Source organism: Anomaloglossus baeobatrachus, chromosome 10 (assembly GCF_048569485.1).
Source record: "Anomaloglossus baeobatrachus isolate aAnoBae1 chromosome 10, aAnoBae1.hap1, whole genome shotgun sequence".
NCBI classification, from domain to species: Eukaryota; Metazoa; Chordata; class Amphibia; order Anura; family Aromobatidae; genus Anomaloglossus; species Anomaloglossus baeobatrachus.
The window spans coordinates 2,595,197-2,619,209 of NC_134362.1; the positions used below are offsets into that span (position 1 = coordinate 2,595,197).

The 24,013-nt window shown below is 51.4% G+C and overlaps 1 protein-coding gene across 1 annotated transcript in view; it reads left to right on the plus strand.

The window, feature by feature from the left end:
- Positions 1-661: 661 nt before the first annotated feature.
- The window catches only part of ABCC8 (ATP binding cassette subfamily C member 8), a 186,393-nt gene continuing 163,041 nt past the window's right edge, over positions 662-24,013 (plus strand). The window contains exon 1 of the mRNA XM_075326474.1: positions 662-901. Within this exon, the coding sequence (XP_075182589.1) occupies positions 754-901 (148 nt within the window). The 5' untranslated portion in view covers positions 662-753. The remainder of the gene's footprint in view (positions 902-24,013) is intronic.

A 24,013-nucleotide genomic window follows, 5' to 3' on the forward strand; every position in this document is an offset into this window, starting at 1 on the left:
CCAGACCACCTCAGGAGGGGGGGGGACCCCAGACCACCTCAGGAGGGGGGGGGGGACCCCAGACCACTTCAGGAGGGGGGGGGGACCCCAGACCACCTCAGGAGGGGGGGGGGGACCCCAGACCACCTCAGGAGGGGGGGGGGGACCCCAGACCACCTCAGGAGGGGGGGGGGGGCCCAGACCACCTCAGGAGGGGGGGGGGGGCCCAGACCACCTCAGGAGGGGGGAGACCCCAGACCACCTCAGGAGGGGGGAGACCCCAGACCACCTCAGGAGGGGGGGGGGGACCCCAGACCACCTCAGGAGGGGGGGGGACCCCAGACCACCTCAGGAGGGGGGGGGACCCCAGACCACCTCAGGAGGGGGGGGGGGACCCCAGACCACCTCAGGAGGGGGGAGACCCCAGACCACCTCAGGAGGGGGGAGACCCCAGACCACCTCAGGAGGGGGGGGGGGACCCCAGACCACCTCAGGAGGGGGGGGGGGACCCCAGACCACTTCAGGAGGGGGGGGGGACCCCAGACCACCTCAGGAGGGGAGGGGGGGACCCCAGACCACCTCAGGAGGGGGGGGGGGACCCCAGACCACCTCAGTAGGAGGGGAGGACCCCAGACCATCGTACGTGGGAAGCCCTCCTGAGCGGCAGCTCCTCTGCGCAGTGATGGAGGTGCTCCGCCTCCCGCCCTCTGTTATGGATGCTCGGGCTGAGCCGCCCGCACTTGCTCCGCTCTCCCGGTAGAGCCGCCGGTAACGATGCCTCTGGCCTTCTGCGGCAGCGACAACCGCTCCAACCCGTACAACGTGGACAGCGGCGTCCTGAACAACGGCTGCTTCGTGGACGCCCTGAACGTGGTGCCGCATGTGTTCCTGCTCTTCATCACCTTCCCCATCCTCTTCATCGGTGAGAGCGCCGGCTGTGTGCACGGTGAATGCCGGCTGTGTGCACGGTGAATGCCGGCTGTGTGCACGGTGAATGCCGGCTGTGTGCACGGTGACCGCCGGCTGTGTGCACGGTGAATGCCGGCTGTGTGCACGGTGACGACTGCCGGCTGTGTGCACGGTGAATGCCGGCTGTGTGCACGGTGAATGCCGGCTGTGTGCACGGTGACTGCCGGCTGTGTGCACGGTGAATGCCGGCTGTGTGCACGGTGACTGCCGGCTGTGTGCACGGTGACCGCCGGCTGTGTGCACGGTGAATGCCGGCTGTGTGCACGGTGAATGCCGGCTGTGTGCACGGTGACGACTGCCGGCTGTGTGCACGGTGACGACTGCCGGCTGTGTGCACGGTGACGACTGCCGGCTGTGTGCACGGTGACGACTGCCGGCTGTGTGCACGGTGACGACTGCCGGCTGTGTGCACGGTGACGACTGCCGGCTGTGTGCACGGTGAATGCCGGCTGTGTGCACGGTGAATGCCGGCTGTGTGCACGGTGACGGCCGGCTGTGTGCACGGTGACGGCCGGCTGTGTGCACGGTGAATGCCGGCTGTGTGCACGGTGACGGCCGGCTGTGTGCACGGTGGATAAGGGCTGTGTGTGTGTATGGAGGAGGTACGGGCTGTGTGTGTGTATGGAGGAGGTACGGGCTGTGTGTGTGTATGGAGGAGGTACGGGCTGTGTGTGTGTATGGAGGAGGTACGGGCTGTGTGTGTGTATGGAGGAGGTACGGGCTGTGTGTGTGTGTGTGTATGGAGGAGGTACGGGCTGTGTGTGTGTATGGAGGAGGTACGGGCTGTGTGTGTGTATGGAGGAGGTACGGGCTGTGTGTGTGTATGGAGGAGGTACGGGCTGTGTGTGTATATGGAGGAGGTACGGGCTGTGTGTGTGTATGGAGGAGGTACGGGCTGTGTGTGTGTGTGTATGGAGGAGGTACGGGCTGTGTGTGTGTATGGAGGAGGTACGGGCTGTGTGTGTGTATGGAGGAGGTACGGGCTGTGTGTGTGTATGGAGGAGGTACGGGCTGTGTGTGTGTATGGAGGAGGTACGGGCTGTGTGTGTGTATGGAGGAGGTACGGGCTGTGTGTGTATATGGAGGAGGTACGGGCTGTGTGTGTGTATGGAGGAGGTACGGGCTGTGTGTGTATGGAGGAGGTACGGGCTGTGTGTGTATGGAGGAGGTACGGGCTGTGTGTGTGTATGGAGGAGGTACGGGCTGTGTATGGAGGAGGTACGGGCTGTGTGTGTGTATGGAGGAGGTACGGGCTGTGTATGGAGGAGATACGGGCTGTATATGGAGGAGGTACGGGCTGTGTGTGTGTATGGAGGAGGTACGGGCTGTGTGTGTATGGAGGAGGTACGGGCTGTGTGTGTGTATGGAGGAGGTACGGGCTGTGTGTGTATATGGAGGAGGTACGGGCTGTGTGTGTATATGGAGGAGGTACGGGCTGTGTGTGTGTCTGGAGGAGGTACGGGCTGTGTGTGTGTATGGAGGAGGTACGGGCTGTGTATATGGAGGAGGTACGGGCTGTGTATATGGAGGAGATACGGGCTGTGTGTGTATGGAGGAGGTACGGGCTGTGTGTGTGTATGGAGGAGGTACGGGCTGTGTGTGTGTATGGAGGAGGTACGGGCTGTGTATGGAGGAGGTACGGGCTGTGTGTGTGTATGGAGGAGGTACGGGCTGTGTGTGTATGGAGGAGGTACGGGCTGTGTATGGAGGAGATACGGGCTGTGTGTGTGTATGGAGGAGGTACGGGCTGTGTATGGAGGAGATACGGGCTGTGTGTGTGTATGGAGGAGGTACGGGCTGTGTATGGAGGAGGTACGGGCTGTGTGTGTGTATGGAGGAGGTACGGGCTGTGTGTGTGTATGGAGGAGGTACGGGCTGTGTATGGAGGAGGTACGGGCTGTGTATGGAGGAGGTACGGGCTGTGTATGGAGGAGGTACGGGCTGTGTATGGAGGAGGTACGGGCTGTGTATGGAGGAGGTACGGGCTGTGTGTGGGTATGGAGGAGGTACGGGCTGTGTATATGGAGGAGGTAGGGGCTGTGTATGGAGGAGGTACGGGCTGTGTGTGTGTGTATGGAGGAGGTACGGGCTGTGTATGGAGGAGATACGGGCTGTGTGTGTGTATGGAAGAGGTACGGGCTGTGTATGGAGGAGATACGGGCTGTGTGTGTGTGTATGGAGGAGGTACGGGCTGTGTGTGTGTGTATGGAGGAGGTACGGGCTGTGTGTGTGTATGGAGGAGGTACGGGCTGTGTGTGTGTATGGAGGAGGTACGGGCTGTGTATGGAGGAGGTACGGGCTGTGTGTGTGTATGGAGGAGATACGGGCTGTGTGTGTATGGAGGAGGTACGGGCTGTGTATGGAGGAGATACGGGCTGTGTGTGTGTATGGAGGAGGTACGGGCTGTGTATGGAGGAGATACGGGCTGTGTGTGTGTATGGAGGAGGTACGGGCTGTGTATGGAGGAGATACGGGCTGTGTGTGTGTATGGAGGAGGTACGGGCTGTGTGTGTGTATGGAGGAGGTACGGGCTGTGTATGGAGGAGGTACGGGCTGTGTATGGAGGAGGTACGGGCTGTGTATGGAGGAGGTACGGGCTGTGTATGGAGGAGGTACGGGCTGTGTATGGAGGAGGTACGGGCTGTGTATGGAGGAGGTACGGGCTGTGTATGGAGGAGGTACGGGCTGTGTATGGAGGAGGTACGGGCTGTGTATGGAGGAGGTACGGGCTGTGTGTGTGTATGGAGGAGGTAGGGGCTGTGTATATGGAGGAGGTACGGGCTGTGTGTATGGAGGAGGTACGGGCTGTGTGTATGGAGGAGGTACGGGCTGTGTATGGAGGAGGTACGGGCTGTGTATATGGAGGAGGTATGGGCTGTGTATGGAGGAGGTACGGGCTGTGTGTATGGAGGAGGTACGGGCTGTGTGTATGGAGGAGGTACGGGCTGTGTGTATGGAGGAGGTACGGGCTGTGTGTGTGTATGGATGAGGTACGGGCTGTGTATGGAGGAGGTACGGGCTGTGTGTGTGTATGGAGGAGGTACGGGCTGTGTGTGTGTATGGAGGAGGTACGGGCTGTGTGTGTGTATGGAGGAGGTACGGGCTGTGTGTGTGTATGGAGGAGGTACGGGCTGTGTGTGTGTATGGAGGAGGTACGGGCTGTGTGTGTGTATGGAGGAGGTACGGGCTGTGTGTGTGTATGGAGGAGGTATGGGCTGTGTGTGTGTATGGAGGAGGTACAGGCTGTGTGTGTGTATGGAGGAGGTATGGGCTGTGTGTGTGTATGGATGAGGTACGGGCTGTGTATGGATGAGGTACGGGCTGTGTATATGGAGGAGGTACAGGCTGTGTATATGGAGGAGGTACGGGCTGTGTGTGTGTGTATGGAGGAGGTACGGGCTGTGTGTGTGTATGGAGGAGGTACGGGCTGTGTGTGTGTGTATGGAGGAGGTACGGGCTGTGTGTGTGTATGGAGGAGGTACGGGCTGTGTGTGTGTGTATGGAGGAGGTACGGGCTGTGTGTGTGTATGGAGGAGGTACGGGCTGTGTGTATGGAGGAGGTACGGGCTGTGTGTGTGTATGGAGGAGGTACGGGCTGTGTATGGAGGAGATACGGGCTGTGTGTATGGAGGAGGTACGGGCTGTGTGTGTGTATGGAGGAGGTACGGGCTGTGTATGGAGGAGATACGGGCTGTATATGGAGGAGGTATGGGCTGTGTGTGTGTATGGAGGAGGTACGGGCTGTGTATGGAGGAGGTACGGGCTGTATATGGAGGAGGTATGGGCTGTGTGTGTGTATGGAGGAGGTACGGGCTGTGTATGGAGGAGGTACGGGGTGTGTGTGTGTGTGTGTATGGAGGAGGTATAAGCTGTGTATATGGAGGAGGTACGGGCTGTGTGTGTGTATGGAGGAGGTATGGGCTGTGTATATGGAGGAGGTACGGGCTGTGTGTGTGTATGGAGGAGGTACGGGCTGTGTGTGTGTATGGAGGAGGTACGGGCTGTGTGTGTGTATGGAGGAGGTACGGGCTGTGTGTGTGTATGGAGGAGGTACGGGCTGTGTGTGTGTATGGAGGAGGTACGGGCTGTGTGTGTGTATGGAGGAGGTACGGGCTGTGTGTGTGTATGGAGGAGGTACGGGCTGTGTGTATGGAGGAGGTACGGGCTGTGTGTATGGAGGAGGTACGGGCTGTGTGTGTGTATGGAGGAGGTACGGGCTGTGTGTGTGTGTATGGAGGAGGTACGGGCTGTGTGTGTGTGTGTATGGAGGAGGTACGGGCTGTGTGTGTGTATGGAGGAGGTACGGGCTGTGTGTGTGTGTATGGAGGAGGTACGGGCTGTGTGTGTGTGTATGGAGGAGGTACGGGCTGTGTGTGTGTATGGAGGAGGTACGGGCTGTGTGTGTGTATGGAGGAGGTACGGGCTGTGTGTGTGTATGGAGGAGGTACGGGCTGTGTGTGTGTATGGAGGAGGTACGGGCTGTGTGTGTGTATGGAGGAGGTACGGGCTGTGTGTGTGTATGGAGGAGGTACGGGCTGTGTGTGTGTATGGAGGAGGTACGGGCTGTGTGTGTGTATGGAGGAGGTACGGGCTGTGTGTGTGTATGGAGGAGGTATGGGCTGTGTGTGTGTGTATGGATGAGGTACGGGCTGTGTATGGATGAGGTACGGGCTGTGTATATGGAGGAGGTACAGGCTGTGTATATGGAGGAGGTACGGGCTGTGTGTGTGTGTATGGAGGAGGTACGGGCTGTGTGTGTGTATGGAGGAGGTACGGGCTGTGTGTGTGTGTATGGAGGAGGTACGGGCTGTGTGTGTGTATGGAGGAGGTACGGGCTGTGTGTGTGTGTATGGAGGAGGTACGGGCTGTGTGTGTGTGTATGGAGGAGGTACGGGCTGTGTGTGTGTGTATGGAGGAGGTACGGGCTGTGTGTGTGTGTATGGAGGAGTTACGGGCTGTGTGTGTGTATGGAGGAGGTACGGGCTGTGTGTGTGTATGGAGGAGGTACGGGCTGTGTGTGTGTATGGAGGAGGTACGGGCTGTGTGTGTGTATGGAGGAGGTACGGGCTGTGTGTGTGTATGGAGGAGGTACGGGCTGTGTGTGTGTATGGAGGAGGTACGGGCTGTGTATGGAGGAGGTACGGGCTGTGTGTGTGTATGGAGGAGGTACGGGCTGTGTATGGAGGAGATACGGGCTGTATATGGAGGAGGTATGGGCTGTGTGTGTGTATGGAGGAGGTACGGGCTGTGTATGGAGGAGGTACGGGCTGTATATGGAGGAGGTATGGGCTGTGTGTGTGTATGGAGGAGGTACGGGCTGTGTATGGAGGAGGTACGGGGTGTGTGTGTGTGTGTATGGAGGAGGTATAAGCTGTGTATATGGAGGAGGTACGGGCTGTGTGTGTGTATGGAGGAGGTATGGGCTGTGTATATGGAGGAGGTACGGGCTGTGTGTGTGTATGGAGGAGGTACGGGCTGTGTGTGTGTATGGAGGAGGTACGGGCTGTGTGTGTGTATGGAGGAGGTACGGGCTGTGTGTGTGTATGGAGGAGGTACGGGCTGTGTGTGTATGGAGGAGGTACGGGCTGTGTGTGTGTATGGAGGAGGTACGGGCTGTGTGTGTGTATGGAGGAGGTACGGGCTGTGTGTATGGAGGAGGTACGGGCTGTGTGTGTGTATGGAGGAGGTACGGGCTGTGTGTGTATGGAGGAGGTACGGGCTGTGTGTGTGTATGGAGGAGGTACGGGCTGTGTGTGTGTGTATGGAGGAGGTACGGGCTGTGTGTGTGTGTGTATGGAGGAGGTATAAGCTGTGTATATGGAGGAGGTACGGGCTGTGTGTGTGTATGGAGGAGGTATGGGCTGTGTATATGGAGGAGGTACGGGCTGTGTGTGTGTATGGAGGAGGTACGGGCTGTGTGTGTGTATGGAGGAGGTACGGGCTGTGTGTGTGTATGGAGGAGGTACGGGCTGTGTGTGTGTATGGAGGAGGTACGGGCTGTGTGTGTATGGAGGAGGTACGGGCTGTGTGTGTATGGAGGAGGTACGGGCTGTGTGTGTGTATGGAGGAGGTACGGGCTGTGTGTGTGTATGGAGGAGGTACGGGCTGTGTGTATGGAGGAGGTACGGGCTGTGTGTATGGAGGAGGTACGGGCTGTGTGTATGGAGGAGGTACGGGCTGTGTGTGTGTATGGAGGAGGTACGGGCTGTGTGTGTGTGTATGGAGGAGGTACGGGCTGTGTGTGTGTGTGTATGGAGGAGGTACGGGCTGTGTGTGTGTATGGAGGAGGTACGGGCTGTGTGTGTGTATGGAGGAGGTACGGGCTGTGTGTGTGTGTATGGAGGAGGTACGGGCTGTGTGTGTGTGTATGGAGGAGGTACGGGCTGTGTGTGTGTGTATGGAGGAGGTACGGGCTGTGTGTGTGTGTATGGAGGAGGTACGGGCTGTGTGTGTGTGTATGGAGGAGGTACGGGCTGTGTGTGTGTGTATGGAGGAGGTACGGGCTGTGTGTGTGTATGGAGGAGGTACGGGCTGTGTGTGTGTATGGAGGAGGTACGGGCTGTGTGTATGGAGGAGGTACGGGCTGTGTGTATGGAGGAGGTACGGGCTGTGTGTGTGTATGGAGGAGGTATGGGCTGTGTGTGTGTATGGATGAGGTACGGGCTGTGTATGGATGAGGTACGGGCTGTGTATATGGAGGAGGTACAGGCTGTGTATATGGAGGAGGTACGGGCTGTGTGTGTGTGTATGGAGGAGGTACGGGCTGTGTGTGTGTATGGAGGAGGTACGGGCTGTGTGTGTGTATGGAGGAGGTACGGGCTGTGTGTGTGTATGGAGGAGGTACGGGCTGTGTATGGAGGAGGTACGGGCTGTGTGTGTGTATTGAGGAGGTACGGGCTGTGTATGGAGGAGATACGGGCTGTATATGGAGGAGGTATGGGCTGTGTGTGTATGGAGGAGGTACGGGCTGTGTATGGAGGAGGTACGGGCTGTATATGGAGGAGGTATGGGCTGTGTGTGTGTATGGAGGAGGTACGGGCTGTGTATGGAGGAGGTACGGGGGGTGTGTGTGTGTGTATGGAGGAGGTACGGGCTGTGTGTGTGTATGGAGGAGGTATGGGCTGTGTATATGGAGGAGGTACGGGCTGCGTGTGTGTATGGAGGAGGTACGGGCTGTGTGTGTGTATGGAGGAGGTACGGGCTGTGTGTGTGTATGGAGGAGGTACGGGCTGTGTGTGTGTATGGAGGAGGTACGGGCTGTGTGTGTGTATGGAGGAGGTACGGGCTGTGTGTGTGTATGGAGGAGGTACGGGCTGTGTGTGTGTATGGAGGAGGTACGGGCTGTGTGTGTGTATGGAGGAGGTACGGGCTGTGTATGGAGGAGGTACGGGCTGTGTATGGAGGAGGTACGGGCTGTGTGTGTATATGGAGGAGGTACGGGCTGTGTATGGAGGAGGTACGGGCTGTGTATGGAGGAGGTACGGGCTGTGTGTGTGTATGGAGGAGGTACGGGCTGTGTATGGAGGAGGTACGGGCTGTGTATGGAGGAGGTACGGGCTGTGTATGGAGGAGGTACGGGCTGTGTGTGTATGGAGGAGGTACGGGCTGTGTGTGTGTATGGAGGAGGTACAGGATGTGTGTATGGAGGAGGTACGGGCTGTGTATATGGAGGAGGTACGGGCTGTGTATATGGAGGAGGTACGGGCTGTGTATATGGAGGAGGTACGGGCTGTGTATGTGGAGGAGGTACGGGCTGTGTATGTGGAGGAGGTACGGGCTGTGTATGTGGAGGAGGTACGGGCTGTGTATGTGGAGGAGGTACGGGCTGTGTATGTGGAGGAGGTACGGGCTGTGTATGTGGAGGAGGTACGGGCTGTGTATGTGGAGGAGGTACGGGCTGTGTATATGGAGGAGGTACGAGCTGTGTATGGAGGAGGTACGGGCTGTGTGTGTGTATGGAGGAGGTATGGGCTGTGTGTGTGTATGGAGGAGGTACGGGCTGTGTGTGTGTATGGAGGAGGTACGGGCTGTGTGTGTGTATGGAGGAGGTACGGGCTGTGTGTGTGTATGGAGGAGGTACGGGCTGTGTATATGGAGGAGGTACGGGCTGTGTATGGAGGAGGTACGGGCTGTGTGTGTGTATGGAGGAGGTACGGGCTGTGTATGGAGGAGGTATGGGCTGTGTGTGTATATGGAGGAGGTACGGGCTGTGTATATGGAGGAGGTACGGGCTGTGTGTGTGTATGGAGGAGGTACGGGCTGTGTATGGAGGAGGTACGGGCTGTGTATGGAGGAGGTACGGGCTGTGTGTGTGTATGGAGGAGGTACGGGCTGTGTATGGAGGAGGTACGGGCTGTGTGTGTGTATGGAGGAGGTACGGGCTGTGTGTGTGTATGGAGGAGGTACGGGCTGTGTATGGAGGAGGTACGGGCTGTGTATGGAGGAGGTACGGGCTGTGTGTGTGTATGGAGGAGGTACGGGCTGTGTGTGTGTATGGAGGAGGTACGGGCTGTGTGTGTGTATGGAGGAGGTACGGGCTGTGTATATGGAGGAGGTACGGGCTGTGTATATGGAGGAGGTACGGGCTGTGTGTGTGTATGGAGGAGGTACGGGCTGTGTATGGAGGAGGTACGGGCTGTGTGTGTGTATGGAGGAGGTACGGGCTGTGTATGGAGGAGGTACGGGCTGTGTATGGAGGAGGTACGGGCTGTGTATGGAGGAGGTACGGGCTGTGTATGGAGGAGGTACGGGCTGTGTATGGAGGAGGTACGGGCTGTGTGTGTGTATGGAGGAGGTACGGGCTGTGTATGGAGGAGGTACGGGCTGTGTATGGAGGAGGTACGGGCTGTGTATGGAGGAGGTACGGGCTGTGTATGGAGGAGGTACGGGCTGTGTGTGTATGGAGGAGGTACGGGCTGTGTATGGAGGAGGTACGGGCTGTGTGTGTGTATGGAGGAGGTACGGGCTGTGTATGGAGGAGGTACGGGCTGTGTATGGAGGAGGTACGGGCTGTGTGTGTATATGGAGGAGGTACGGGCTGTGTATGGAGGAGGTACGGGCTGTGTGTATGTATGGAGCGGGTACGGGCTGTGTGTGTGTATATGGAGGAGGTACGGGCTGTGTATATGGAGGAGGTACGGGCTGTGTATGGAGGAGGTACGGGCTGTGTATATGGAGGAGGTACGGGCTGTGTATATGGAGGAGGTACGGGCTGTGTATATGGAGGAGGTACGGGCTGTGTATATGGAGGAGGTACGGGCTGTGTATGTGGAGGAGGTACGGGCTGTGTATGTGGAGGAGGTACGGGCTGTGTATATGGAGGAGGTACGAGCTGTGTATGGAGGAGGTACGGGCTGTGTGTGTGTATGGAGGAGGTATGGGCTGTGTGTGTGTATGGAGGAGGTACGGGCTGTGTGTGTGTATGGAGGAGATACGGGCTGTGTGTGTGTATGGAGGAGGTACGGGCTGTGTATATGAAGGAGGTACGGGCTGTGTATGGAGGAGGTACGGGCTGTGTGTGTGTATGGAGGAGGTACGGGCTGTGTATGGAGGAGGTATGGGCTGTGTGTGTGTATGGAGGAGGTACGGGCTGTGTATATGGAGGAGGTACGGGCTGTGTGTGTGTATGGAGGAGGTATGGGCTGTGTGTGTGTATGGAGGAGGTATGGTCTGTGTGTGTGTATGGAGGAGGTATGGGCTGTGTGTGTGTATGGAGGAGGTACGGGCTGTGTATGGAGGAGGTACGGGCTGTGTGTGTGTATGGAGGAGGTACGGGCTGTGTATGGAGGAGGTACGGGCTGTGTGTATGGAGGAGGTACGGGCTGTGTATATGGAGGAGGTACGGGCTGTGTATATGGAGGAGGTACGGGCTGTGTATATGGAGGAGGTACGGGCTGTGTATATGGAGGAGGTACGGGCTGTGTATGGAGGAGGTACGGGCTGTGTATGGAGGAGGTACGGGCTGTGTATGGAGGAGGTACGGGCTGTGTATGGAGGAGGTACGGGCTGTGTATGGAGGAGGTACGGGCTGTGTATGGAGGAGGTACGGGCTGTGTGTGTGTATGGAGGAGGTACGGGCTGTGTGTGTGTATGGAGGAGGTACGGGCTGTGTGTGTGTATGGAGGAGGTACGGGCTGTGTATGGAGGAGGTACGGGCTGTGTGTGTGTATGGAGGAGGTACTGGCTGTGTATGGAGGAGGTACGGGCTGTGTATGGAGGAGGTACGGGCTGTGTATGGAGGAGGTACGGGCTGTGTGTGTATGGAGGAGGTACGGGCTGTGTATGGAGGAGGTACGGGCTGTGTGTGTGTATGGAGGAGGTACGGGCTGTGTGTGTGTATGGAGGAGGTACGGGCTGTGTGTGTGTATGGAGGAGGTACGGGCTGTGTATGGAGGCGGTACGGGCTGTGTATGGAGGAGGTACGGGCTGTGTGTGTATATGGAGGAGGTACGGGCTGTGTATGGAGGAGGTACGGGCTGTGTGTATGTATGGAGCGGGTACGGGCTGTGTGTGTGTATGGAGGAGGTACGGGCTGTGTGTGTGTATAGAGGAGGTACGGGCTGTGTGTATAGAGGAGGTACGGGCTGTGTATGGAGGAGGTACGGGCTGTGTGTGTATGGAGGAGGTACGGGCTGTGTGTTTTGTATGGAGGAGGTACGGGCTGTGTGTGTGTATAGAGGAGGTACGGGCTGTGTGTGTGTATAGAGGAGGTACGGGCTGTGTGTATGGAGGAGGTACGGGCTGTGTATGGAGGAGGTACGGGCTGTGTGTGTGTATGGAGGAGGTACGGGCTGTGTGTGTATGGAGGAGGTACGGGCTGTGTGTGTATGGAGGAGGTACGGGCTGTGTGTGTATGGAGGAGGTACGGGCTGTGTGTGTGTATGGAGGAGGTACGGGCTGTGTGTGTATGGAGGAGGTACGGGCTGTGTGTGTATGGAGGAGGTACGGGCTGTGTATGGAGGAGGTACGGGCTGTGTGTGTATGGAGGAGGTACGGGCTGTGTGTGTATGGAGGAGGTACGGGCTGTGTGTGTATGGAGGAGGTACGGGCTGTGTGTGTATGGAGGAGGTACGGGCTGTGTGTGTGTATGGAGGAGGTACGGGCTGTGTGTGTATGGAGGAGGTACGGGCTGTGTGTGTATGGAGGAGGTACGGGCTGTGTGTATGGAGGAGGTACGGGCTGTGTATGGAGGAGGTACGGGCTGTGTGTGTGTATAGAGGAGGTACGGGCTGTGTGTATAGAGGAGGTACGGGCTGTGTATGGAGGAGGTACGGGCTGTGTGTGTATGGAGGAGGTACGGGCTGTGTGTGTGTATGGAGGAGGTACGGGCTGTGTGTGTATGGAGGAGGTACGGGCTGTGTGTGTATGGAGGAGGTACGGGCTGTGTGTATGGAGGAGGTACGGGCTGTGTATGGAGGAGGTACGGGCTGTGTGTGTGTATAGAGGAGGTACGGGCTGTGTGTATAGAGGAGGTACGGGCTGTGTATGGAGGAGGTACGGGCTGTGTGTGTATGGAGGAGGTACGGGCTGTGTGTGTGTATGGAGGAGGTACGGGCTGTGTGTGTATGGAGGAGGTACGGGCTGTGTGTGTGTATGGAGGAGGTACGGGCTGTGTATATATATATATAGTAGATGAACACAGACCATTGTCCCCCAATAAGGAAACAAATAAGTGCTTGATGCTACAATATTAATCTTATTACATTGATTAAACACATTAAACATGAGCAGAATTCTCGTGACAGGCCCCAATAATCCCGGACATATCGGGGTCACATGGGGGGAACCCTTTTGCGTCCTCGTATAGTTACACTTATTACTTATAGTTCATCATTTTATTCATTCATTATCCTATTATTATGCTCAGGGCTTCCTTTGTATCCTTTTTGCTTATACATATATTTACACTTTAATTATATTTCATAATTTCATTCATTTATTATATAAAAAATGTCACATATATTTTTTCACACTGGAATTATAATGATGAAATACGCAATTATTTATTTATTTTTTATTTTATTTTTCTCATTATTTTTGATTTTTCAATTAGATTATTTGTATTGTTTACATTAATATATATGCACATGTATGTACTTATATGTTTGTGTGTATGTATATGTGCATGTATAAATGTATGTTTATGTCTGCGTATTTGTATGTATTTAATGCACTTTTTTGTATCTATTATATTTAATATTATATATTTATGCATTATTATAATATTGTGTGATAATAACTTTGTAATACTATAAATGCACTTATAATCCTATTATAATATGGGCATTGTGTTTAATTTTCTCTATAAATTGATTCTGGACTACCCTTATAGTCCTGTATGTTATAGATGAACAGGCCGTATGATATTTAGAGATTCTCCTCGCTGCCTGCAATATTGCTATGTCCTTGCAAATGGTTGTGCACAAACTCGGGTCACAGACTTCTGAACTTCCGGTTGCGCGTACATGGAGACAGAGCTTGCGTTCCCCACGCGCGTCTCGGATTGTTCCTGTGGGAGGGCGGATGATCTGTGTCTGCAGCCAGGATCCACCCCTTGCAATTACATTCCAATTTGAAAGAACAGGTGATCGTATTCATCTAGTTCCGGCAGCGTCATTATAAAAAGACAGCTTTCCCCCACTCTGACACCTCCCCGGAAGAAGCAAGGGCGAAACGGCGTTGTGGTGGTGGAGGAGGGACAGTGCACCCAGACCCAAGCTTTTGTTTATCACCTTTAGGTAATTAATTGTACACATCTAACCTTGGGCTATATTTATACGATTGTTTACAGCCGGGCACTGGACATTGTCCTATTCATAATGCACTTTACACCTTGCTTGGCCCCTTATTGAATGTATGTAGCTTGTGGTGTATGTACGGGGATTTTACCAGCAGCGCTTGTTTCCTTATTGAGTGTATGCAGCTTGTGGTGTATGTACGGGGATTTTACCAGCAGCGCTTGTTTCCTTATTGAGTGTATGTAGCTTGTGGTGCATGTACGGGGATTTTACCAGCAGCGCTTGTTTCCTTATTGAGTGTATGCAGCTTGTGGTGTATGTACGGGGATTTTACCAGCAGCGCTTGTTTCCTTATTGAGTGTATGCAGCTTGTGGTGTATGTACGGGGATTTTACCAGCAGCGCTTGTTTCCTTATTGAGTGTATGCAGCTTGTGGTGTATGTACGGGGATTTTACCAGCAGCGCTTGTTTCCTTATTGAGTGTATGCAGCTTGTGGTGTATGTACGGGGATTTTACCAGCAGCGCTTGTTTCCTTATTGAGTGTATGCAGCTTGTGGTGTATGTACGGGGATTTTACCAGCAGCGCTTGTTTCCTTATTGAGTGTATGTAGCTTGTGGTGTATGTACGGGGATTTTACCAGCAGCGCTTGTTTCCTTATTGTGTGTATGCAGCTTGTGGTGTATGTACGGGGATTTTACCAGCAGCGCTTGTTTCCTTATTGAGTGTATGCAGCTTGTGGTGTATGTACGGGGATTTTACCAGCAGCGCTTGTTTCCTTATTGAGTGTATGTAGCTTGTGGTGTATGTACGGGGATTTTACCAGCAGCGCTTGTTTCCTTATTGAGTGTATGCAGCTTGTGGTGTATGTACGGGGATTTTACCAGCAGCGCTTGTTTCCTTATTGAGTGTATGCAGCTTGTGGTGTATGTACGGGGATTTTACCAGCAGCGCTTGTTTCCTTATTGAGTGTATGCAGCTTGTGGTGTATGTACGGGGATTTTACCAGCAGCGCTTGGCCCCTTATTGAATGTATGCAGCTTGTGGTGTATGTACGGGGATTTTACCAGCAGCGCTTGTTTCCTTATTGAATGTATGTAGCTTGTGGTGTATGTACGGGGATTTTACCAGCAGCGCTTGTTTCCTTATTGAATGTATATAGATTGTGGTGTATGTACGGGGATTTTACCAGCAGCGCTTGTTTCCTTATTGAGTGTATGTAGCTTGTGGTGTATGTACGGGGATTTTACCAGCAGCGCTTGTTTCCTTATTGAATGTATGTAGCTTGTGGTGTATGTACGGGGATTTTACCAGCAGCGCTTGTTTCCTTATTGAATGTATGTAGCTTGTGGTGTATGTACGGGGATTTTACCAGCAGCGCTTGTTTCCTTATTGAGTGTATGTAGCTTGTGGTGTATGTACGGGGATTTTACCAGCAGCGCTTGTTTCCTTATTGAGTGTATGCAGCTTGTGGTGTATGTACGGGGATTTTACCAGCAGCGCTTGTTTCCTTATTGAGTGTATGCAGCTTGTGGTGTATGTACGGGGATTTTACCAGCAGCGCTTGTTTCCTTATTGAGTGTATGCAGCTTGTGGTGTATGTACGGGGATTTTACCAGCAGCGCTTGTTTCCTTATTGAGTGTATGCAGCTTGTGGTGTATGTACGGGGATTTTACCAGCAGCGCTTGGCCCCTTATTGAATGTATGCAGCTTGTGGTGTATGTACGGGGATTTTACCAGCAGCGCTTGTTTCCTTATTGAATGTATGTAGCTTGTGGTGTATGTACGGGGATTTTACCAGCAGCGCTTGTTTCCTTATTGAGTGTATGTAGCTTGTGGTGTATGTACGGGGATTTTACCAGCAGCGCTTGTTTCCTTATTGAATGTATGTAGCTTGTGGTGTATGTACGGGGATTTTACCAGCAGCGCTTGTTTCCTTATTGAGTGTATGCAGCTTGTGGTGTATGTACGGGGATTTTACCAGCAGAGCTTGTTTCCTTATTGAGTGTATGCAGCTTGTGGTGTATGTACGGGGATTTTACCAGCAGCGCTTGTTTCCTTATTGAATGTATGTAGCTTGTGGTGTATGTACGGGGATTTTACCAGCAGCGCTTGTTTCCTTATTGAATGTATGCATCTTGTGGTGTATGTACGGGGATTTTACCAGCAGCGCTTGTTTCCTTATTGAATGTATGCAGCTTGTGGTGTATGTACGGGGATTTTACCAGCAGCGCTTGTTTCCTTATTGAATGTATGCATCTTGTGGTGTATGTACGGGGATTTACCAGCAGCGCTTGTTTCCTTATTGAATGTATGCAGCTTGTGGTGTATGTACGGGGATTTTACCAGCAGCGCTTGTTTCCTTATTGAGTGTATGCAGCTTGTGGTGTATGTACGGGGATTTTACCAGCAGCGCTTGTTTCCTTATTGAGTGTATGCAGCTTGTGGTGTATGTACGGGGATTTTACCAGCAGCGCTTGTTTCCTTATTGAATGTATGCAGCTTGTGGTGTATGTGCGGGGATTTTACCAGCAGCGCTTGTTTCCTTATTGAATGTATGCAGCTTGTGGTGTATGTACGGGGATTTTACCAGCAGCGCTTGTTTCCTTATTGAATGTATGCAGCTTGTGGTGCATGTACGGGGATTTACCAGCAGCGCTTGTTTCCTTATTGAATGTATGCAGCTTGTGGTGTATGTGCGGGGATTTTACCAGCAGCGCTTGTTTCCTTATTGAGTGTATGCAGCTTGTGGTGTATGTACGGGGATTTTACCAGCAGCGCTTGTTTCCTTATTGAATGTATGTAGCTTGTGGTGTATGTACGGGGATTTTACCAGCAGCGCTTGTTTCCTTATTGAGTGTATGCATCTTGTGGTGTATGTACGGGGATTTTACCAGCAGCGCTTGTTTCCTTATTGAATGTATGTAGCTTGTGGTGTATGTACGGGGATTTTACCAGCAGCGCTTGTTTCCTTATTGAGTGTATGCAGCTTGTGGTGTATGTACGGGGATTTACCAGCAGCGCTTGTTTCCTTATTGAGTGTATGCAGCTTGTGGTGTATGTGCGGGGATTTTACCAGCAGCGCTTGTTTCCTTATTGAGTGTATGCAGCTTGTGGTGTATGTACGGGGATTTTACCAGCAGCACTTGTTTCCTTATTGAGTGTATGCATCTTGTGGTGTATGTACGGGGATTTTACCAGCAGCACTTGTTTCCTTATTGAGTGTATGCAGCTTGTGGTGTATGTACGGGGATTTTACCAGCAGCGCTTGTTTCCTTATTGAATGTATGCAGCTTGTGGTGTATGTACGGGGATTTTACCAGCAGCGCTTGTTTCCTTATTGAGTGTATGCATCTTGTGGTGTATGTACGGGGACTTTACCAGCAGCGCTTGTTTCCTTATTGAGTGTATGCATCTTGTGGTGTATGTACGGGGATTTTACCAGCAGCGCTTGTTTCCTTATTGAGTGTATGCAGCTTGTGGTGTATGTACGGGGATTTTACCAGCAGCGCTTGTTTCCTTATTGAGTGTATGCAGCTTGTGGTGTATGTACGGGGATTTTACCAGCAGCGCTTGTTTCCTTATTGAGTGTATGTAGCTTGTGGTGTATGTACGGGGATTTTACCAGCAGCGCTTGTTTCCTTATTGAATGTATGTAGCTTGTGGTGTATGTACGGGGATTTTACCAGCAGCGCTTGTTTCCTTATTGAGTGTATGCATCTTGTGGTGTATTTACGGGGATTTTACCAGCAGCGCTTGTTTCCTTATTGAGTGTATGCAGCTTGTGGTGTATGTACGGGGATTTTACCAGCAGCGCTTGTTTCCTTATTGAGTGTATGCAGCTTGTGGTGTATGTACGGGGATTTTACCAGCAGCGCTTGTTTCCTTATTGAGTGTATGTAGCTTGTGGTGTATGTACGGGGATTTTACCAGCAGCGCTTGTTTCCTTATTGAATGTATGCAGCTTGTGGTGTATGTACGGGGATTTACCAGCAGCGCTTGTTTCCTTATTGAGTGTATGCAGCTTGTGGTGTATGTACGGGGATTTTGCCAGCAGCGCTTGTTTCCTTATTGAATGTATGCAGCTTGTGGTGTATGTACGGGGATTTTACCAGAAGCGCTTGTTTCCTTATTGAATGTATGCAGCTTGTGGTGTATGTACGGGGATTTTACCAGCAGAGCTTGTTTCCTTATTGAGTGTATGCAGCTTGTGGTGTATGTACGGGGATTTACCAGCAGAGCTTGTTTCCTTATTGAGTGTATGCAGCTTGTGGTGTATGTACGGGGATTTACCAGCAGCGCTTGTTTCCTTATTGAATGTATGCAGCTTGTGGTGTATATACGGGGATTTTACCAGCAGCGCTTGTTTCCTTATTGAGTGTATGCAGCTTGTGGTGTATGTACGGGGATTTTACCTGCAGCGCTTGTTTCCTTATTGTGTGTATGCAGCTTGTGGTGTATGTACGGGGATTTTACCAGCAGCGCTTGTTTCCTTATTGTGTGTATGCAGCTTGTGGTGTATGTACGGGGATTTACCAGCAGCGCTTGGCCCCTTATTGAGTGTATGGAGCTTGTGGTGTATATATGGGGATTTTACCAGCAGCGCTTGTTTCCTTATTGTGTGTATGCAGCTTGTGGTGTATGTACGGGGATTTTACCAGCAGCGCTTGTTTCCTTATTGAGTGTATGGAGCTTGTGGTGTATGTACGGGGATTTTACCAGCAGCGCTTGTTTCCTTATTGAGTGTATGCAGCTTGTGGTGTATGTACGGGGATTTTACCAGCAGCGCTTGTTTCCTTATTGAGTGTATGCAGCTTGTGGTGTATGTACGGGGATTTACCAGCAGCGCTTGTTTCCTTATTGAGTGTATGCAGCTTGTGGTGTATGTACGGGGATTTACCAGCAGCGCTTGTCTCCTTATTGAGTGTATGCAGCTTGTGGTGTATGTACGGGGATTTTACCAGCAGCGCTTGTTTCCTTATTGAGTGTATGCAGCTTGTGGTGTATGTACGGGGATTTACCAGCAGCGCTTGTTTCCTTATTGAATGTATGCAGCTTGTGGTGTATGTACGGGGATTTTACCAGCAGCGCTTGTTTCCTTATTGAGTGTATGGAGCTTGTGGTGTATGTACGGGGATTTTACCAGCAGCGCTTGTTTCCTTATTGAGTGTATGCAGCTTGTGGTGTATGTACGGGGATTTTACCAGCAGCGCTTGTTTCCTTATTGAGTGTATGCAGCTTGTGGTGTATGTACGGGGATTTACCAGCAGCGCTTGTTTCCTTATTGAGTGTATGCAGCTTGTGGTGTATGTACGGGGATTTACCAGCAGCGCTTGTCTCCTTATTGAGTGTATGCAGCTTGTGGTGTATGTACGGGGATTTTACCAGCAGCGCTTGTTTCCTTATTGAGTGTATGCAGCTTGTGGTGTATGTACGGGGATTTTACCAGCAGAGCTTGTTTCCTTATTGAGTGTATGCAGCTTGTGGTGTATGTACGGGGATTTTACCAGCAGCGCTTGTTTCCTTATTGAATGTATGCATCTTGTGGTGTATGTACGGGGATTTTACCAGCAGCGCTTGTTTCCTTATTGAATGTATGTAGCTTGTGGTGTATGTACGGGGATTTTACTAGCAGCGCTTGTTTCCTTATTGAGTGTATGTAGCTTGTGGTGTATGTACGGGGATTTACCAGCAGCGCTTGTTTCCTTATTGAGTGTATGTATCTTGTGGTGTATGTACGGGGATTTTACCAGCAGCGCTTGTTTCCTTATTGAGTGTATGCAGCTTGTGGTGTATGTACGGGGATTTTACCAGCAGAGCTTGTTTCCTTATTGAGTGTATGCAGCTTGTGGTGTATGTACGGGGATTTTACCAGCAGCGCTTGTTTCCTTATTGAATGTATGCATCTTGTGGTGTATGTACGGGGATTTTACCAGCAGCGCTTGTTTCCTTATTGAGTGTATGTAGCTTGTGGTGTATGTACGGGGATTTACCAGCAGCGCTTGTTTCCTTATTGAATGTATGCAGCTTGTGGTGTATGTACGGGGATTTTACCAGCAGCGCTTGTTTCCTTATTGAATGTATGTAGCTTGTGGTGTATGTACGGGGATTTTACCAGCAGCGCTTGTTTCCTTATTGAGTGTATGCATCTTGTGGTGTATGTACGGGGATTTTACCAGCAGCGCTTGTTTCCTTATTGAGTGTATGCAGCTTGTGGTGCATGTACGGGGATTTTACCAGCAGCGCTTGTTTCCTTATTGAGTGTATGTAGCTTGTGGTATATGTACGGGGATTTACCAGCAGCGCTTGTTTCCTTATTGAGTGTATGCAGCTTGTGGTGTATGTACGGGGATTTTGCCAGCAGCGCTTGTTTCCTTATTGAATGTATGCAGCTTGTGGTGTATATACGGGGATTTGACCAGCAGCGCTTGTTTCCTTATTGAATGTATGCAGCTTGTGGTGTATGTACGGGGATTTACCAGCAGCGCTTGTTTCCTTATTGAGTGTATGTAGCTTGTGGTGTATGTACGGGGACTTTACCAGCAGCGCTTGTTTCCTTATTGAATGTATGCAGCTTGTGGTGTATATACGGGGATTTTACCAGCAGCGCTTGTCTCCTTATTGAGTGTATGCAGCTTGTGGTGTATATACGGGGATTTGACCAGCAGCGCTTGTTTCCTTATTGACTGTATGTAGCTTGTGGTGTATGTACGGGGATTTTACCAGCAGCGCTTGTTTCCTTATTGAGTGTATGTAGCTTGTGGTGTATGTACGGGGATTTTACCAGCAGCGCTTGTCTCCTTATTGAGTGTATGCAGCTTGTGGTGTATATACGGGGATTTGACCAGCAGCGCTTGTTTCCTTATTGACTGTATGTAGCTTGTGGTGTATGTACGGGGATTTACCAGCAGCGCTTGTTTCCTTATTGAGTGTATGTAGCTTGTGGTGTATGTACGGGGATTTTACCAGCAGCGCTTGTTTCCTTATTGAGTGTATGTAGCTTGTGGTGTATGTACGGGGATTTTACCAGCAGCGCTTGTTTCCTTATTGAGTGTATGCAGCTTGTGGTGTATGTACGGGGATTTTACCAGCAGCGCTTGTCTCCTTATTGAATGTATGCAGCTTGTGGTGTATGTACGGGGATTTTACCAGCAGCGCTTGTTTCCTTATTGAATGTATGCAGCTTGTGGTGTATATACGGGGATTTTACCAGCAGCGCTTGTCTCCTTATTGAGTGTATGCAGCTTGTGGTGTATATACGGGGATTTGACCAGCAGCGCTTGTTTCCTTATTGAATGTATGCAGCTTGTGGTGTATGTACGGGGATTTTACCAGCAGCGCTTGTTTCCTTATTGAGTGTATGCAGCTTGTGGTGTATGTACGGGGATTTTACCAGCAGCGCTTGTTTCCTTATTGAGTGTATGCAGCTTGTGGTGGATGTACGGGGATTTTACCAGCAGCGCTTGTTTCCTTATTGAGTGTATGTAGCTTGTGGTGTATGTACGGGGATTTTACCAGCAGCGCTTGTTTCCTTATTGAATGTATGTAGCTTGTGGTGTATGTACGGGGATTTTACCAGCAGCGCTTGTTTCCTTATTGAGTGTATGCATCTTGTGGTGTATTTACGGGGATTTTACCAGCAGCGCTTGTTTCCTTATTGAGTGTATGCAGCTTGTGGTGTATGTACGGGGATTTTACCAGCAGCGCTTGTTTCCTTATTGAGTGTATGCAGCTTGTGGTGGATGTACGGGGATTTTACCAGCAGCGCTTGTTTCCTTATTGAGTGTATGTAGCTTGTGGTGTATGTACGGGGATTTTACCAGCAGCGCTTGTTTCCTTATTGAATGTATGCAGCTTGTGGTGTATGTACGGGGATTTTACCAGCAGCGCTTGTTTCCTTATTGAGTGTATGCATCTTGTGGTGTATTTACGGGGATTTTACCAGCAGCGCTTGTTTCCTTATTGAGTGTATGCAGCTTGTGGTGTATGTACGGGGATTTTACCAGCAGCGCTTGTTTCCTTATTGAGTGTATGCAGCTTGTGGTGTATGTACGGGGATTTACCAGCAGCGCTTGTTTCCTTATTGAATGTATGCAGCTTGTGGTGTATATACGGGGATTTTACCAGCAGCGCTTGTTTCCTTATTGAGTGTATGCAGCTTGTGGTGTATGTACGGGGATTTTACCTGCAGCGCTTGTTTCCTTATTGTGTGTATGCAGCTTGTGGTGTATGTACGGGTATTTACCAGCAGCGCTTGGCCCCTTATTGATTGTATGTAGCTTGTGGTGTATGTACGGGGATTTTACCAGCAGCGCTTGTTTCCTTATTGAGTGTATGCAGCTTGTGGTGTATGTACGGGGATTTACCAGCAGCGCTTGTTTCCTTATTGAGTGTATGCAGCTTGTGGTGTATGTACGGGGATTTTACCAGCAGCGCTTGTTTCCTTATTGAGTGTATGTAGCTTGTGGTGTATGTACGGGGATTTTACCAGCAGCGCTTGTTTCCTTATTGAGTGTATGCAGCTTGTGGTGTATGTACGGGGATTTTACCAGCAGAGCTTGTTTCCTTATTGAGTGTATGCAGCTTGTGGTGTATGTACGGGGATTTTACTAGCAGCGCTTGTTTCCTTATTGAGTGTATGTAGCTTGTGGTGTATGTACGGGGATTTACCAGCAGCGCTTGTTTCCTTATTGAATGTATGCAGCTTGTGGTGTATGTACGGGGATTTTACCAGCAGCGCTTGTTTCCTTATTGAATGTATGTAGCTTGTGGTGTATGTACGGGGATTTTACCAGCAGCGCTTGTTTCCTTATTGAGTGTATGCATCTTGTGGTGTATGTACGGGGATTTTACCAGCAGCGCTTGTTTCCTTATTGAATGTATGCAGCTTGTGGTGTATGTACGGGGATTTTACCAGCAGCGCTTGTTTCCTTATTGAATGTATGCAGCTTGTGGTGTATGTACGGGGATTTACCAGCAGCGCTTGTTTCCTTATTGAATGTATGCAGCTTGTGGTGTATATACGGGGATTTTACCAGCAGCGCTTGTTTCCTTATTGAGTGTATGCAGCTTGTGGTGTATGTACGGGGATTTTACCAGCAGCGCTTGTTTCCTTATTGAATGCATGCAGTTTGTGGTGTATGTACGGGGATTTTACCAGCAGCGCTTGTTTCCTTATTGAATGTATGCAGCTTGTGGTGTATGTACGGGGATTTACCAGCAGCGCTTGTTTCCTTATTGAGTGTATGTAGCTTGTGGTGTATGTACGGGGACTTTACCAGCAGCGCTTGTTTCCTTATTGAATGTATGCAGCTTGTGGTGTATATACGGGGATTTTACCAGCAGCGCTTGTCTCCTTATTGAGTGTATGCAGCTTGTGGTGTATATACGGGGATTTGACCAGCAGCGCTTGTCTCCTTATTGAGTGTATGCAGCTTGTGGTGTATGTACGGGGATTTTACCAGCAGCGCTTGTTTCCTTATTGAATGTATGTAGCTTGTGGTGTATGTACAGGGATTTTACCAGCAGCGCTTGTTTCCTTATTGAGTGTATGCAGCTTGTGGTGTATGTACGGGGATTTTACCAGCAGCGCTTGTTTCCTTATTGAGTGTATGCAGCTTGTGGTGTATGTACGGGGATTTTACCAGTAGCGCTTGTTTCCTTATTGAGTGTATGCAGCTTGTGGTGCATGTACGGGGATTTTACCAGCAGCGCTTGTTTCCTTATTGAATGTATGCAGCTTGTGGTGTATGTACGGGGATTTTACCAGCAGCGCTTGTTTCCTTATTGAGTGTATGCAGCTTGTGGTGTATGTGCGGGGATTTTACCAGCAGCGCTTGTTTCCTTATTGAATGTATGCATCTTGTGGTGTATGTGCGGGGATTTTACCAGCAGCGCTTGTTTCCTTATTGAGTGTATGCAGCTTGTGGTGTATGTACGGGGATTTTACCAGCAGCGCTTGTTTCCTTATTGAGTGTATGCAGCTTGTGGTGTATGTGCGGGGATTTTACCAGCAGCGCTTGTTTCCTTATTGAGTGTATGCAGCTTGTGGTGTATGTACGGGGATTTTACCAGCAGCGCTTGTTTCCTTATTGAGTGTATGCAGCTTGTGGTGTATGTACGGGGATTTTACCAGCAGCGCTTGTTTCCTTATTGAGTGTATGGAGCTTGTGGTGTATGTACGGGGATTTTACCTGCAGCGCTTGTTTCCTTATTGAATGTATGTAGCTTGTGGTGTATGTACGGGGATTTTACCAGCAGCGCTTGTTTCCTTATTGAGTGTATGCAGCTTGTGGTGTATGTACGGGGATTTTACCAGCAGCGCTTGT